We start from the raw sequence: 17,884 nt of genomic DNA on the forward strand, positions 1-17,884 counted from the left end.
TGAGTCATATCTATATCTATATCTAGATATATACAGATATAGATATAAATAGAAAATGTATTATGTATATAATATGTATAATATAATATATTATGTATATAATATAATAGCTAGATAAATATATGGCTAGATAGATAATGTATTATATAAATGCTAATATATATATTTAGCATTTTATACTATTCAAGATTTTACTGAATTTCGTGAATTTTAGGATTACCTAAAAATCCATATATTATCTAACAAGCCATATATTAACAATTGAGGAATAGAACAGTTCTAGGAGGGCTGTGCAGAGAAATCTCTAATAACTTAGTTAGTGAGGAAAAACTGATCTTTGTGTCCTACCTAGTGAGGTATGTGAGAATCCAAGCTGACTTTTCCTTGTCTGTTCTAAGTTTTCCTTATTGGTCTGTCTCTGTCTATCTGATCTAATTTTGGGGGCTCCGGAGCAACCTTGATGGTCAGTGCAAAAGCGGATGGGGAGTCAAAGTTGGAATTAAGTAAGGATCAGAGAAGGCTCCTCTCCTGAGTCCAGAAGGAAGTTTACTATTCTTCCTTCTCTGAGGACCACCTGGGGCTTCTGGCTGTTGTTCAGATGTCATTAGACCCTGTGAGGAGGGTTCTGGGTTGCTTCCATCCTGTGTGGGAGATCCGATAGGGAATGGTTGACTTCAAAGTTCTTGGCCTATGAGGGCACTCAAATTCCCTGTGATCTCCTTGGCAGTTGGAATATGGCCTTTGGTGCCAATACTGACAGTCCTTGATGAGGTATCCACTGCTTCTGTGGTGAAGGCATTTGGGAGGTTTCCGGGGGTCTCCAGGACTAGGATACAGACCTCCTCTTTCCTCCTGCTCCACTTTGTGGTCCCCTCCTGCTCTATGCATATGACCTCCTGTTAAGAGGCTCTCCAGATCGCTCTTGGATCCCACTGTATGTCTCTACAGTTTTTGCTAATGTCTAATGCAGTTTCAAGTCTATTATCTATAAGTTACCTGTTACAATCTTGATAGAGTATACTTAACATCTTCCTCTCACACTCTAAGCATGTGGAAGATTTCTCTGCTCTCCTGACAAGACGGCATGTTTTTCAAACAAATTTGCAAATTTGGACTAGAATTCAATCCTTACCACTATGACTTACCTTTTTTTCTATCTCAAAAGGATAATGTACTTTGACTGGATAGACAATTGCTCTTTAGTGATAGAAATGAAAAATGTCGCTGTTCTTTCTAATAATAACATTAGTTTGACTCTGAGGCCTACATAGGAAGTATGGCAAACTTAAGCAAATTGCTGGTATATCTTTTAGTAGTAAATTTCTTCCGAGAAACCATTTGTATTCCTCAAGATTAGGAGAAATTGAGGTTTATTTTTATCTGAACTATTATCATTATAATTATATGACAAATTGCTATATTTATGATGCTTAAAGAAAGTTAAGATGACTTATATGAGTTTTTCTTTTTTTTCTTTTTTTTAATTATTTAATTATTTATTTATTTATTTTTTGGATTACATTGCATTATGTGACATGGTTTTATAGGCCCTGCAATTCTCGCCCCCCACCCCATGGTGTATTCCTCCACCTTGTTGCATCACCACAGTTCAAATTCAGTTGAGATTCTTTCATTGCAAACATCTACCAGGCAAAAAGTCATATGAGTTTTTCAGTCAGCTAAAGGTAGGACCTCCAAACAACGCACCTTTTGCCTTTTTACCTGGACACACCTTGCAGCACTTTCCATGTATTTTCTGAGGATACTTGCAGGGATATCGACTAGGACAGTGGATTTTCTTACACTCTTGCTTGGTGACATTACAAGTACACAGCACACACTCCACAATGCCAAACGCCCGAAGGTTTGGGTGCCAGGATTCGCCATGGGAATAGGTCTTTCCATTGGAAACACACACTGGAAGAGAACATAGGCCTGGAAATTAAAGGCTAGGGAGTTAAAATGGTGTATCTAGGCTCAGAATGCAAGTCCTAAACTGTTCAACACACCCAGCTTCCTTTGTTTCTGCCATACCATAGGTATATGCATACAGAGTAGTTTACATGACCTTGAATCAGCCTGGGCTGCTTCATTCTACTGTTAGCAGCCATCCAAGTCTTCAGTAAAAGTCTCCGGATGGTCACAAATGGCCTGAAGCATAGTGAGTAAGCCATAAGTATTTTTTTTTTAATGGAAGAATAAATGAGCACATGAAAGCAGACTTCTATCTTTCCTGGGCAACAGAAGGACTCTCTACTAGAATATTAGTATTGATATCCATAGTCCCAAAAAGATTTCTGTGGTCCAAGCGGATATGATTCCAAGCATGAAAATTCTCCAAATTCATTATGCAAGGATACTAGATGCAAAAATTATGGCTCTTCCCAGGTTGCCAGTTGTTTTTCTGACTTTGTGGCAAATGCATTCAGAATGTCAAATGCTATGGAAGTCTGATCCATCCACACAGATTGTGTATGGAACTTAATGATACTAGTCCTGCTTTGTGATGTAGGAAGGAAAGTGTGAAAGCAATACCTACAGGGAAAGGATCTCAGCTAATTTATAAAGGTCTAGATTTTCATGCCTCTAATTTTAAAATAACTTCTTTGGTCTTGCATCTCATAATGGATGCAGTGATTTGGCTTCAGCTAGTTCCTGACTGCTCCATAGATTTCCTTTGACATTCTGACACTTGTAAAGAGGGAAGTGTAATCACTGGCTCCATGTTTGCTGAGGCACTTTGAAAGAGCAAGCATCTGGGCTGCAGATCAAGGGCCCTACAAAAGGAGGCAACCACAGCAACATTGTTTCCAAGAAAATCAACCCTGAAACCCGGCTGGTTCCTACTGTTAGGGATGGAACTAGGCTCCAGGATAAGAACTACAAGCAGGCTATGAATGGGGAGGTCACAGAATGAGTTCTCTCCCTTCCTGAGAGCGCTCAGATGTTGTGGATGTTTCAAGCCATGACAGTGAATGGGTGTGTTTCTCATTATCCCCATCACCTCATCCTGCCCCGGGGAGCCTTGTAGACATCCCAATCAACATCTCCGGGGTGGGTTGTAGCACATTAGGCGGGGGTGGGCAAGGGGAAGGGGATAGCCCCGCTTGGGGCTTTTCTAGGAACTGACTGATTTGGCTGCTAGACAATAGCTTCAGGATGAGTCACTGAGCTATTTCTTTCTCATCAGGCCCCCTGGGTCACATTAACAAATATGAATGATGCTGGCTGCCATTTCCTGTCCTTTGTTAAAACTTCTGGAGCACTGGACACTCTAACAGGTCAATCCATGGAAACAATTCCAAGAACCCAAACCAGAGATTCTCAACCTTACAATATAACAGAATAGAAACCTGAGACCTCGATTGTGAGGCTCTGGGCCATGGAAAGGATCACCCCTAGGCAGGGCAGATGTGTTCTTCTTTCTCCTTCCCTCACCTCTTCTCTGCCTTCCTCAGTGATACTCTCTTCTAGATATGACATTGTGGGAAGAGAGTATCAAGTGGGAATTTAGTCTGCTTAAAGAAAATTCAGGCAGAATTCAAGATCACAAAGATAGAGTCCTATTTCTTCTCTTTGATCCTAACAAGGAAGCAAATAGCTGCATCTCAGCAGGCCACATAATCAGCAAAAGAGTTAAGGAGAAAGATGAGTCATGCTAAGGAGTCGAACAGGCAAGATCTTATACGCTCTCCCCGCCCCCCGCCCCCCGCCCCACCGACTTAAACATTTGCAGTAAGGAAATAGGAGACTGAGAAAGAAACTCTGAAGTGGAATAGAATGGAATCTGTTTTCTAGAGGGAAATATAGCCATTTCCCCACCTAGAAGGTCTGAGGTGATTTTGAATCATCCAGCTGGGGATTTGAGAGTTGAGGGTGCGGACAAGCGGTTCTTCGGTGAATTATAATGGAAAGGTCAGAAGAGAACTGCTGCACCCAAACTGACAGAGCAGATGAATAACTATAAATACAGAGACAACCGAGGAATGAGCTGCTGCCCTGAAAATGAGGAGGCCTTGTGGAAATTATGGGATTTAGGATTTTTGAAGTCCATTTCTACATTATTTTGTAAAAGCTTTACCTGAGGCACCGTAATATTGGAAATAAATCTGCCTGTTTACCTAAATTCCCTCCCCAACTAAAATAATAAATTTACATTATCAAAATGCCTTGGCAGTTAAAAATAGTAAATTTCAAATTATACGCACATCAGTAGAAAGCATTTACAATTCTTCTAATATACCATCTTTTTGTTATTAAGAGCTTACTTTTGGATTTTTTTAAGCCTGTAAGTTTCAAAGGCAATTGAATTTTTAACCTGTAATCTGAAATTTACATCTAACTAATAACAGATGTGATCAACTAGCTTTGGCTTGACTATCTTGGTTAAGATTTATAGTAGGAGTTCTCTGTAACGGATTGTTTTTCACCCATGTTATTCAATCATTCGGTTTAATAATTTATTACTTTTAACCCATTCAGAGAACTGTCTTTGATTTGTTTTTCCTTTAAAGGAAACAAAACATATTTGTGGTTTCATAAAAATGAACTAGCTGAGCTCTTGCTCCAAAAGGCTGATTGACAGGATGCCTAAAAAAATTAAGAAGCAGTGAATTGTTTTGCTGCCTCCCTACCCCCGCTACTGGGAGGGTGGTAGAGGTCACAGAATGCTGTTCAGGAAGAAATGGGACTACGGGACGCATGTGGGTGCCTGCTGCAGGCAGGGTGTGGCTGAGTGGGCTACATGTCAGTGTACTAACCTCATCAGTCCTCCTGGTGCTGAGTCAGGTGGTTTCTAGAGTTCACTTACAGAATTACTCATCCCTACAATGTTAGGATACACTTCAATAGCAGAATGATGGACATGTGACTGTTGTCGAAGGACTATACTATTGTAATAATATAGGGGAGATCAGTGGTGAGATTAGCCAGGCAAGGGGAGGGGAAATCCCTGAGCCTATGGAACTGTGTCATAAAAAAAAGTATAATAATAAAAAAAAATAAAGACAAGCCTCTCATATGCCATGCATTGACTACACTTTGGAATTATTTGGCAGTGAGTCCCTTTGGAAATCAGGTGCTCTACTGGAAAATGAACAACTTCTCATTCTGAGGCAAAGAATTTTCAACCACCTAACCTCCAACCTCCAAGAGACACAGAAAATTATGGAGGCTGGTTCACAAGCACAAGGAGAGTTGATCATGCTCTTTTGGGTGTTTGAAGGGAACCCCTTAGATTCCCCCTTGTGTCACTTCTCCATATGCATTTTGTAGGTGCAATGGTAAGTTAGCCACATGGGAGAAAGGTTCATTTCTTAGCCCTAGTCTTCCAAGGAGCAGGACAGCTGAATCCCTGAGATGAAAGAAATTTGAGACTAGGATGCCCCTTACCTTGTCCATGCTTGTGTTTGTTGTTGATGACAATCTGCACAATGGTCCCTGATGCTTGCTGGGAATCAATAGGAGTTCCTCGGTGGATTCTGGACCCTGGAAAACGGGGCAGACCTCCAGCTTGTCGGCTTGGTGAAGGATCATAGTGAGAACGAGGGTAAGAATGTCTCTGTAAAATGACCAGAAAAAAAAAAATCAGGTCAACAAGATCGCAGAGATTGAGTTATAGGCATTAGAAGACATACAGTGATTTTGATTTATAATGCTGGCTGCTGAACTGAAAATGTCTACATACTATAATAGAAATAGCAATGTGATCATCTGAAAGCACTGGCGGAAGTAAGCTAAGATTTTCTTCTCATAGATTTAACTAGATTCACAAACTCCTTTAAGAGAAAACAATCAAAACAGCTGCAGTGTCCTTCCTTCTCAAGACTGTCATATTCAGTTTATGAGTTAAGGGGTTATCATTGTGGCCCAGCAAGTAAAGCCACTATCCAAGACACTGGAATCCAATATGGGCACTGGTTCAAGTTCTGGTTACTTCACCTCCAGTCTAGCACCCAACTAATGGCCTGGGAAAAACAGCAGAAGATCGCCCACATGTTTGGCTTTTCTGCCACAGACAGAGGAGACCAAGATTACGTTCCTAAATCCTGACTTTGGCTTGGACTCTGTGGCATTGTCAGCAGTGTTTAAACAGAATATTTTTCTGTGTTTCTTCCTTTCTTTCCGTAACAATGCCTTCCAAATAAATAAATATTATTATTTTTTTAACATGTTGATTACTCAATACTATGTCAATTACTTCCATAATGTTATAAATTGTTGCTGATGTTATGTCAGGGCTTTTGATTGATAGGGATGATACTCTGCTGGCTCTACCTTCAGACCAGAGATGGTCTCCCCAACAAGCCGTTGAATTTGTCTGGACAATAAGATGCTGGACTCTATGCTTGGTACATGCTTGCAATGAAAGAATCTCAACTGAACCTGAACTGTAGTTATGCAACAAGGTGGAGGAATCCACCATGGGGGGAGGGTTTGGGGAGGGGTGGGGGGAAATCCCAGTACCTATGAAACTGGGTCACATAATGCAATTTAATTAATAAAAAAAACTACATAAGCAATTAAAAAAAGTTAGGAGAACAGTCTACAACATAAGGTGGATGGTGCCAGAGGCCACAGAAGCATACACTGTGCATAAATTAGGACAAGAGTTACTAGACAAGGGAGGGTTGGCAACCTGGGCCATGAAGAATTGGTCTGAGCCATGAAGAGTTGATAGACATTTTACTGGCACAGTTTGTGACGAATATTCCAGTCAGAGACTCCAAGGCATGAAGGTGTAACAGGAAACATAGAGTCCATAAAAGGGAACAGTTACAGGATAGCAATCTAAAAGGGAGTTGGAGCCAGATCATGGAGGACTTTAAATGATAGACTAAGGAGTGAGGACTTTATAAGATAAGAAAAGGATGGGCTGGTGTGGAAGTCCTTGAGGATTTTTGTTGTTGTTGTTTTTTGTTTTGTTTTGTTTCTTAGTTAAGTAACTGGATCACAACTGCTTGGAAGCATCGGACCTTAATGGTGTGTAGGCTGAACTGCTTGGGAGGAAGGATAAGCAGTCAAGCATAGTCTCAGTCAGGTGTACTGAGACTCTAACCAAAGGCAACAGCTCAGGATCTCACAGAGAGCAGAGATGCCCTATGTGCTTGATCAATAACAAAGTTGACAGTCCATGAGTATATTAGAATATAAGTTCCACACAAAGCTGATAATTTGTTTTGTGTGCTTAGAATGATGTTCAGCATTTAGAAGGTACTCAGCTAATATTTGTTAAATGAATGAAGCTATGATTCCTAAAGGAAGTTTACCATCTTTAGTACAAATAATTCAGCTGCTACTCCTGCAGCAAGAGTTCAACCTGCTTGATGCATTCACTGTTCTGCTACCCACCCCCTACCCAGAACCAAAAGAGGCTGAGGATAGAATGAAACAAAAAAATGGAACATTAGGGCTTAAAGCCAAATAACACTAATTATAATGTAGGAGCAATTATTAGGGACAAAAGGGGGGGCAGCTTAGTAAAAAATCATTCACAGGCAATTTAAAAGGGGAGATCATTACATGAAATGACAGAAATAGCATGGAATCTTGAGAAGATGGTTATAAGAGCCCCTGATCCCACCATCCCATAAAACATTTATTGAAATTATGTGCCATACACACACATTACAAACTTAGCTTTGGTAATATTATTAGTCTCTTGGTGGGAGGACATAGTGAACAGGAGCTCAGTTAAGGGGAACTTTTCAGCCTGTTGAAAAAAAATTATTCTCTTTATTTCAGACGAGCCCCTGCTGTTGCATTGCTATAAAAATTCACACAAGTAAGGATTTGCATGAATTTGTTGTCATGCACACAGACAGGATTCTCAGTGCAAATAATTTTTCATTCCCACAATGGCTTGATACCTTTTTCTTTTTCTTGCCATGATCACTCACATTCCACAAAAGTTTGGCAAGCCTTTGTTATAAAGGAACACAGAGGCGAAAGTTTGTTTGGTGTATATTCCACATTAAAAGGAAGGAGTCCAACAGGGATGGAATTAGAGGGAAGGTCACTGACCCCAGATAAGTTGCAAGCACAAGAAGTTCTATGATTCACAATGCCGAGCACAAAAGGAAAAGCTGTTCTTCAGCACCAAGGTGCATGATAAGGGTCGGAAAATGATCCAAGCCCTCCCACCATACCCCACCCTGTTCCAAAGACTCAGGAATTTTGATTACAGGCCCTATGAGAGATCACTCAGCCTCTCCACAGCCTTATCATGTTGAAAACTTTTTTCCCCATGAAACGTTTTGTTTTATAGACAGAGAAACTGACACTAGATAGGCGAGGTGATGTACTTGGGATGACAATGAAAATTGAGGTTTGTGAGATGGTAGAAGTGTGAGAGTGGGAGGCAAAGAGAAAACAAATAGAAGGAAGGGGAGGAAAAGGAAACGAGAAGAAGATTCAAAAGAGGATGCTCCTAACAAACTTAGTGATCCACTATCACAAAGAAAAGTTCTTTCAGGCACACAAAACACATCTAAATGTAAGAATTGGAACTGTGAAGTAAGTTTATTTTGGTGTAAAGGTTTTTGAAATCCATGCATACAAAACATCCCTCCTCCCATACTACCCCCCCCCCAAGAAATAGGTCATGGAAATTGCATATATTCTGAACAAAACTCTGAATGGTTTCAAACATTTTTTGCACCAAAATAAATTCATGTTTCCTTTTAATTGCTCAAGAACTTGTGGACGTTTAATCCTAGAATTTTGGTTACAGTGCTCACAACCACACACATGGCTGCTTCTGTACCTTTCCTGCACACTAGAGTCATCTGGGGAACTGTAAAATACACTGATGCCTGGGTCCCACTCCCAGAGAATAATTGGTCTGGGGTGATGCCTGGATATCAGGACTTTTTTTTTAATGATACCTAGAAGTTAATTTGAATCACTAATAAGAAGAATATTTAGGCATGGGGTTTGTCTCTGCTATGTGAATTTGACTTAAGTGTAATTGCTCTTTTAGGGTCACCTCCTCAAAAAAATATATTGAAAGAGTTTGACTAGGGACCATTCTGAACTGGTAAATTACAGCAAAGTAGAAAAAAGCCTTTGGATAGTTGTGTGAAACTGCGGCTTATCTAAAGACCAGCTGCAAATAGGCTGCTTGAGAGAGTAGGTCAAAATCATTCAGGTGGAAAGGACCACAAAGCTGTGCTTTGGTTTTACTTTGCTTAATAGTTTCATATATTGTTTGTATTTTAAAATTATAAACTTTTTATTATTTTATGATACATTTTCATATATTTTAAAAAACATGTCTTTGAGATGCACCTTTTAATGATTTGCTTATTTTTATTTGAAAGGCAGAGTTATAGACAGAGAAGGAAAGACAGAGAAAGATCTCCCATCCACTGGTTCACTCTCCAGATGATCACAAGGCCATAGCTGAGTTGGATCTAGAAGCTTCTTCTAAATGTCCCATGTGGGTGCAGGGACCCAGGGACTTAGACTATCTTCCACTGCTTTCCTAGGCACAATAGCACGGAGCTGGATCAGAAATGGAGTAGCCAGGCCTTGAACCAGAACCCATATAGGATGTTGGTGCCTCAATCAGAGGCTTAACCTACCACGTGTTGCAGCACTGCCCTCATAATTACTGATTTGTTGGCTAGAATCCCCAAGAAGTATTTCAGGCTTTGGGGGTGGCTCTGAAATCATTTTCTGGTATGGGGACATCACCAGCATTGTAGAGGCTCCCTGGAAATAATCCCCTTGCTTGATTTTAGGTATAGAATACAATAGTTTTATTGTTGGAAACAGGAAAACCTCAGTCTTTAGACTCTTTTTAAGAACCTTAAAGAGGGTTTTGTGGTTGTGATGCTGTACTATACATTGGCAAGGTGTTACCATTCGAAGAAACTGGGCAAAGGTATATCGGATCTCTCTGTGTTCATTGAAGCTTTTGTTATGTCTTTGATGTGTGCTCATAATATATTCCAATCTACACACTTATGAAAACTTTATATATTACTCACCATTATACTGGGACTATTCCTGTTTGGAAAACACCCTATGTCGGTTTTCATCCTCAACCACTGTTCTGACAATATGAATAAAATGTGCATTTCTGTTATGGTTCATGCTGTCTCAATCCCCAAATCTTCAATTTTTCTAATGGTAAACTTCAGTGTAATCTACTAGTAACAGCAGTCAAAAGTTTGACTGTTGTCTACAGCAACATTATTCTTACTCTCATGATATGGCTTTCCATTTCTGCTCATGAGATACTATACACATAAACACACAAACACCCTACATTCCCTAATGGCACAAGCACCAATGCATGTAAAGCTACGATGTAGAAACCAAACAACAGCGTTTCCAGTTTTCACAACAAAATCATATTTGAACCACAATTTTCCCTTAAGCTGATAGTTTTCAGCCCACTTGGCAAAATAAACCAATCATCTGTGTTGTACAGAGGTTTTTCTGGTTCCCTGAAAATAGGAGCAGCATACCAGAAAACCGAGTCTACTGAATAGGAAATGTGCTGGTAGGGCTGTGCTTTTTGCTCCCACACAGGAAGTTGGGCCTGCAACGGATATTTAGAAAAGATTCTGCTATCTTCTCATTTAACGTTTCTCCAGATCAAACAACAAATCTAAAGCCTTTCTTTATGATTTGAAACAAATTGCTGTGTATTAGGAAGAATGAAACCTTCACTTTCCCACCTGTGCCACTGCATAAATTTTGATTTACCTTCTTCACTCACTTATTCAGCACATATTTATTGAGTGTTTGCTATTTGCCAGTTAGACATTTTTCCATTACTAAAGACACTATTATTCAAATCATATCCCATAATAACCACTCCTTTTAGAACAAAAGGAAATATTTATTTATAATAAAGTGGAGCCATCTGGTTTTTTGGTCTACCAAGACCAAATATTTGCTTCTAAAGAAAAGTTTCAAACCCCTTTAAAAATCAATAACCGGGCCCGGCGGCGTGGCCTGGCGGCTAAAGTCCTCGCCTTGAGCGCCCCGGGATCCCATATGGGCGCCGGTTCTAGTCCCGGCGGCTCCGCTTCCCATCCAGCTCCCTGCTTGTGGCCTGGGAGGGCAGTTGAGGACGGCCCGAGGCCTTGGGACCCTGCACCCGCGTGGGAGACCCGGAGGGGTTCCTGGTTCCCGGCTTCGGATCGGTGTGCACCGGCCGTTGCGGCTCACTTGGGGGGTGGATCATCGGACGGAGGATATTCCTCTCTGTCTCTCCTCCTCTCTGTATATCTGACTTTGTAATAAAATTAATAAATCTTAAAAAAAAAATCAATAACCATTTCAAAGTCTGTGCTCTGTACCTGACCTCTTTTGCTACAGGAAGTCCTGGATTAAGTGAAGCCCTCTGACTAGCAGATTAGGAAGAACAATGATGCTGAACAAAGTAAAAAACAAACAAAGAGAAAGAGCACCACCACCACCAAGACCAATAAGGTAGTGACAATACATAGTATGGTGCTTCTTAGGGAATAAGGTATATATCTTAAGATGAATAAGCCCAAAATTTGGTTTAGAAAGACATCTGATTAACAGCCACTAATTTAGCAACTTTCAACTTCTTACAGCAAAAGAAAAAAAATGGAGCTGAGACAAGAGAAAATTCACAATACAAAAACAACTGAGACTGATATCACATCCTTTCAGGATCTGGAAGGAATCTTACTTGACTGTAAAGCAGATATGAAGAAAATCTTTTCTTGGGCTCTATATTAACCAACAAATAGGGAAGATTGTCCTCCCTTGTGGGATGTTGCTTTTTTGAGTTGTCCAGAATAATGTTTCAACATTCATTCATAGACAGCAATATCCAGAACACAAAATCGCTAGAGAATAGAGCAAATAAAAAATGCTCAATCTCACAGCTGAACCTTTGGGTTGGGTGTTTGCAAGACAGGGCATGCAAGTCAGAAACAGCCCATGTGATTACCAGGAATCCCAGACTAAGCAACATGGTGATGTTTGTCTTGATTATTTGATGACATCCCCTATCATTCCCTACCTCACACTATCACTATCCTGGACTCCCTAGTTTCTGTTTCATATCCAATACTTGCTCAGAAGCAATCTAAGGTTTTATATTTAAATTTTATTTTGTATAAAACCAATTCATATGTGTGGAAAACCTAAAATAATAGATAAAATAAAGTTAAAAATGTAAAGGCTATCTTTTCACTTGCTCACTTTTACTCCTCTGAGAGTACCAGCCTTTATATGCTGGTATGTGACCTCCCATATGTTCTTGATATGCATGTTACACATAATCACACACAATTTTTACATAAAATAAAATTTTATACTGCATTCATTTCTTAATATATTACATCTTGAGATTGGCACCACTTTACTTATACTTGGATGCACCATATCCTTTTTAACAACTTCACAGTGTCCAAAGAATTGAGTATCTTTAACTAAGGCCTGTTGATAGACATTTATGTTGTCTCTGTTTCACACTTACTGAGATAATGCTGCGATAAAAGTCCCTTATGCTTCTTTCATGTAAAGGTGTGATAAAAATTTGCTTATGTGCAATGAACACTTCTTTACATATTGTACACTATTATAAGTACTTTAAATATGATAGATTCTTTGCACTTTAACATTTACTGTTCAGATTTTAAGAAGTTCAAAATAAAATTCATTTTAAATAGGTATTTTTAAAGAGAGGGATTCTATTCTGTCAATTATTTCAGAATACAAAGGAACAAAACATGCTATTACCATACTTAGGGAGATACCTACTTATGAGGTTTAATCTGAGATTAAGACTAACAACAGTAAGGAGACACCACAGAGTAAAATAAAAGGAAGAATATGGCTAACTTTCTTCCAATTACATGATGAAGAACCTAACGCATAACAGATAATTTAATTGGACATAGCCACAGAATCCATTAATCCCATAAAAAGGATGGAGTGGACTGACATTCTTACAGAAGGTCCTCATGGTGCAACACTGTGGTAGTGGTTTGCCTTCCTTACAGGGAACATGCAACTGGCAAATTACCTTGAAAGGATATCAACTCCTGGTCTAGATACAAGGCTATGTTTATGTGCTGACCCTGGTTGCCAATTATACAGTGCATTTACATGGCTGCAAATTGCTGCTCTTATTCAAATTTCAGAAGAAGAGGAATAATTATATTAGAAATGGGTCTTTTTTTTTTTTTGTATTTTCTGGGATAGTATCCATGGAAAGAGAAAAGGTTGGCCTGATGGCTGTGGAGTGTTGAATTATTTGAACTCTTCACACTTACTGCTTCTCTGTTGGCAGGTTGCCGGAAGATATCACCATCAGAATGTTCCCACGACAGTTCTCCATCTCCTGTTTATCAGAAGGAGAAAAGAAAGAATCATACATACATAGAAGGGAAAAATATCACCCTTGTGACCCAGCAACATTTTTGGTACTATGATCTGATCCCAAAGTTCTCAAGATGTTTTAGCTTATGTGGCTGCCCTTCAAAAAACAATGCTGAAAGATTTCTCTGGGTGTGCCTCATTTATCAAAACAACTTTGAACAAAGTGGCCACTTTCCAAATAGACAATCTAGTAACATCGTTGGTGACTTAGAAAATGAAAGGGAAAATGATTGCTTTTTACATTAATATAGACCTCATTGTCATTTCTGTTTATTCAGTGAAAGTTAAGGATATTGTAGCTATTATTTCACTTGTGCTTAAACTACCTTTAAATAAAGAGTTTTGAGGATTTAGTCTGTTATGATTTGTTAAATTTACCATTATATGTCTGAGAAATTATGATTTTATATGAAATGTAAGGTAAAACCTTCTATGATTAGAGCATTTACACAACAAATACCCAAGACTCTATTTTATTTTTGCTTGACATACCTTTCTTTAGGTCAATATGGCCCACCATTTGGACAATGAACTCCCTATCAATGTCATCTAGTAGACTAAATTTTTTCAGGAAGCTTATCTACTTTCAGTCGTGAGAGTCACAAACTCACAAGAGATATGGATATACGTTAGCTGATTAAAGAAGAAAATCAAGAGGACAAATTCCAAAACATTACCACGTGTTACCTATAATCAAGCAAGCTAAGAGCCAATTTTCAGAGATATTTGCACCATTCAAAATATGTTAAATATGTAAAGATAAATTTAGTATTTAACTAAAAATGTAATTGAATAATAATATAAAAGCACGTATATGTCTACGAATATAGACACATAGACATGTAAAGAATTTTCCATTCGAATTAGAAATTCATCTCTCAAGTTTTCAAAAACCTACATTTAAATAGTCACATATTACCAATTCAAGTATATATTGGTATTCTTCAGAATGCAATGTTATATCATTGGCTTTAGGGTTTGAAAACTAGTTGTATAGCAATATTAGGATCAGATAAGGTTTCATAACAAAGTATATTTTTATGCCCTTTATTATTCAAATATGATCTTATAGGAAAAAATATGAATTTTGAAAATCTGACTCTGATTAATAGAACAAGCTCTCTAAGTCACCACTTTGATTATATAATGAGGTCATTTCCTGATCAAAATATTGAATGGATTCTGATCCAAGGCTATCACAATTAGCCTCTACCTTATTTTTACTGAACATTCATCCTACACCCTATCATCTCAGTTGTTCTATAACAGGAATCCTCTGATCTTGCTCTTCATTGAACACATGACTCCCATTCTTGCTTCCAAACTTACTTCATGTCACTCTTCTTTGAATAACACCTTCCAATCTTCTCCTACTAATGACTAACATTTACGTTTGTTCCACATACAAATCCCTCCTCAAACACATATTTTTGATTGCCTAAAGGACTCAGGACCCCATAGATTTAGTAATGTATATGATTTCATTCATCACTTTGTCCAACTGCTCCACTTGAGAGGTGCAGAAACCAGTGGTCAGAGAAGGCAAGTAGTCATACATAGCCAAATAATGAGTTTGTGAGAATTAACATTGAAACTTCATGTTCTCTGGTTCCCAATTAGGTATGAGAGTATTTAAAAAGTTTGGTGGTTAATGGAATTAAAGGACAGGAGTATTTTGGTGTAAAAAAAAAAGAATCCATGCATGGAGGGGAGTCTTAAAAAAACTAATAGAAAATACACATTTTGAAAAAGTTATGTACAGATTTCAAAATGTTTTGTACCAAAATAAGCTTGCCTTTTAGTTCTATTTTCCATGAACTTTCTGAAGTACTTGTTTATATATACTCTGTGGTGGAATTTATTATTTTTATTAGTCAAGGCTTTAACACCATTATGTATTACAGAGCTTGCCACATAGTAGTTACTCCATAAATACTTACAAAGTGATGAAACTGAGTCTTCCCCTCGCCATCCTGACTAAAAGTTTCCTATCACCCCCTTTCCTTAGCACTAATTACTGCCTTACATCTGGTAACTTGCACTTCATTTATTATGTCTATTATCTGCTTTCCCCTATCAGAATTCTTCCACAAGGACAACAATCCTTACTTATCACGTTCACTTATGTAACCTCAGCTACAGTAGTGCTGAGCACTTGATATTCATTCAATATTTGCTGAAGGAGTGCAAACTAAATACAATATTGTGTGCTCTTAATGATCCTGGAGCATTCCTTGTTTCCCTGGAAAAACTGTAACCTCCTTGAGACAGACTATGTCTTTGTGTATCCCCTAACAGCATTGTTTCTCAAAGCAGGGTTCCTGAATATGCAGCAGGAATACGTATGTTAAGAACACTTGAGGGCTCGGTGGTGTGGCCTGGTGGCTAAGGTCCTTGCCTTGATCCCATATGGCCGCTGGTTCTAATCCCGGCAGCTCCACTTCCTCTCTATCTCTCCTCCTCTCAGTATATCTGACTTTGTAATGAAAATAAAATAAATCTTTAAAAAAACAAAAAGAACACTTGAGAAAAATACACATTTAAATCCTACCTCAAACTTAGTAAGGCAGAAACTATGGCTTGGAGGTAGTGGATCTAGGTTTTAATAAGCCTCTGTAGGGGATTCTGGTAGGTGCAGGAGTTTGAAAAGAACTGTGTTGGAGCATACAGTACATTGCTGGAAACTCATCAAGGGCTCAAAACACACAATGAATTTCAGTGCAGTCAAAATAGGGAATTAAGTGCATGGTCAATAGTATAATCTAGTCTTCTTGGTTAGTCTGTGACTTAGTAAAGAAAGTTGACAAAAACTGCACACAGATTCACATAAAAATCCTGACTTACTGATCACTCGAAGAGTCAAGGTGCTTTCTTATCACTACAAAATAATGGCCAAGAGCCAGTTCACATGCATTGAGTGTTTCTTGGGTAGACAGCCAGATGCTAAAACAAGAGGAGCAAGAAATCATGCTGGGCCCTTACATTTCAGAACATTTACACCCTGGTTGGAGAATGAAAGAGAGGGGTGAAGAATGAAGGGGTGAAGAAAGAGAGGGGTGAAGAAAGGGTTGGAGAATGAAAGAGACTCCTGATTAGGAGATTTTTTTAAAAGCAGGAGGGATTAATCAGATGTAATTTAGAAAGATTACTAAAACAATCATGAAATCACATTTTTAGAAGTAGATCCTGGAGGGCATAAACAGAGAGAGAGAGATGTGGGCAGAATATCTCAACTGAAAGGAATGGCATTTGCAAACGACCAGAGCTTTGGAAACAGGAAGCTATAGATGGGAGAGAGCAAGCAGGTGTGGCTTGAATAGGAGCTTTAGATGTGGAAACAGGAGTTATGGAACTGGTGATTACACCAAAAAAAGCAGGAGGGAAAAAGGGAGTGAGAGGGATAAGGAATGGGGCAAGTTGTTGAACTACATGGGGATAGTAAATAATTGTTGCACGGAGTTCAAAAACACTGAAGAATTAACATTTGAGCCTGCTATTGGAGGTAAGGGTATCTAGGGCAAAATGATATTTGGCAAAGTTTCTTCTTACAATGTAGTGCAGACTTGTAGGGAGCAACTGCGATCTTGGAGGTCAAACAGGAAGATGCTACAGAAAATGACAGGCCATATGAGAAGCTGCTCAATAATACAGCAGAAGGGTAAGATACACAGGGAAGATTTGATCACGAAAGGAGAAAGGTAAAGCAGAAAACTGTATAAAATGACTCTCTAGTTGCACATTTGGAGAGCTAGGGAATGCCACTAATAGTGATGGAGCGATCAACACAGATGCACGAATCCTGCTTTAGTGGTGAGTCTGAGCCTAACGAAAATGAACTAAAAAAAGATGAGACACTAGAAAAGGTTCACCAGCAAATGACAAAGCAAAATTTAAAATCTGTAGGATGTGTTTTCAGGATTAAATTAAGTAGCCAAGTGGGAAACAAATTACAAGGGACAAATGGCAAATAGCTCTTTTTAACAAATGTCACTGAGAGTGTTAATTTCATGATTACAATTTAGAGAGTGCCGAATCCTAACCTCTAGACCACCTGGGACTCTCATGATTACAATTGACAAGAAAGGTTTATTTGACCTTTATATGGCCTTCGGAGAAGTTCAGTTTATTGTATTTAGGCTGTGGAGGTTTAAAGGGGTTTTAATTAAAGTGCAGTCATAATGTCAAAGCATTACAAAATCATATACTGCCTATTACAAATGCAATGAAGCAGGTCAATATCAAGCACAGAAACAGTATTAATCCACAAATTCAGATGAATGTGCCATGACCAAATAACTTGTGGATATAAATGTGTGACTAAATTTGAACCATCTCAGTTCATTAAAAGCTACTAGAGCCATTCCATTACTTCTCAGTGAGTTTATTCATAATCTATATATCTTACATAAATATATATAAACACCAGGAACTGCTAGTATTGTTCCCTGTACAATATTAAAGTCACCAATGTGGATTATTTAAGCTCGAATGTTCCATTAAGTAGCCT

The 17,884-nt window shown here is 38.7% G+C and overlaps 1 protein-coding gene across 10 annotated transcripts in view; it reads right to left on the reverse strand.

The window, feature by feature from the left end:
- Window positions 1-17,884, reverse strand: part of CHRDL1 (chordin like 1) — a 127,132-nt gene that overhangs the window by 13,857 nt on the left and 95,391 nt on the right. For 6 of the 10 annotated variants that reach the window (XM_058658892.1, XM_058658895.1, XM_058658894.1 and 3 more), the window contains exons 7-9: window positions 13,272-13,339; window positions 5,392-5,560; window positions 1,708-1,917 (exon numbers count right to left, since the gene is read on the reverse strand). In XM_058658892.1, the coding sequence (XP_058514875.1) occupies window positions 1,708-1,917; window positions 5,392-5,560; window positions 13,272-13,339 (447 nt within the window). The remainder of the gene's footprint in view (window positions 1-1,707; window positions 1,918-5,391; window positions 5,561-13,271; window positions 13,340-17,884) is intronic. The other 4 variants (XM_058658893.1, XM_058658897.1, XM_004590192.3 and 1 more) reach the window with 1 other exon arrangement.

This window comes from Ochotona princeps, chromosome X, assembly GCF_030435755.1.
Source record: "Ochotona princeps isolate mOchPri1 chromosome X, mOchPri1.hap1, whole genome shotgun sequence".
Taxonomy (NCBI): Eukaryota; Metazoa; Chordata; class Mammalia; order Lagomorpha; family Ochotonidae; genus Ochotona; species Ochotona princeps.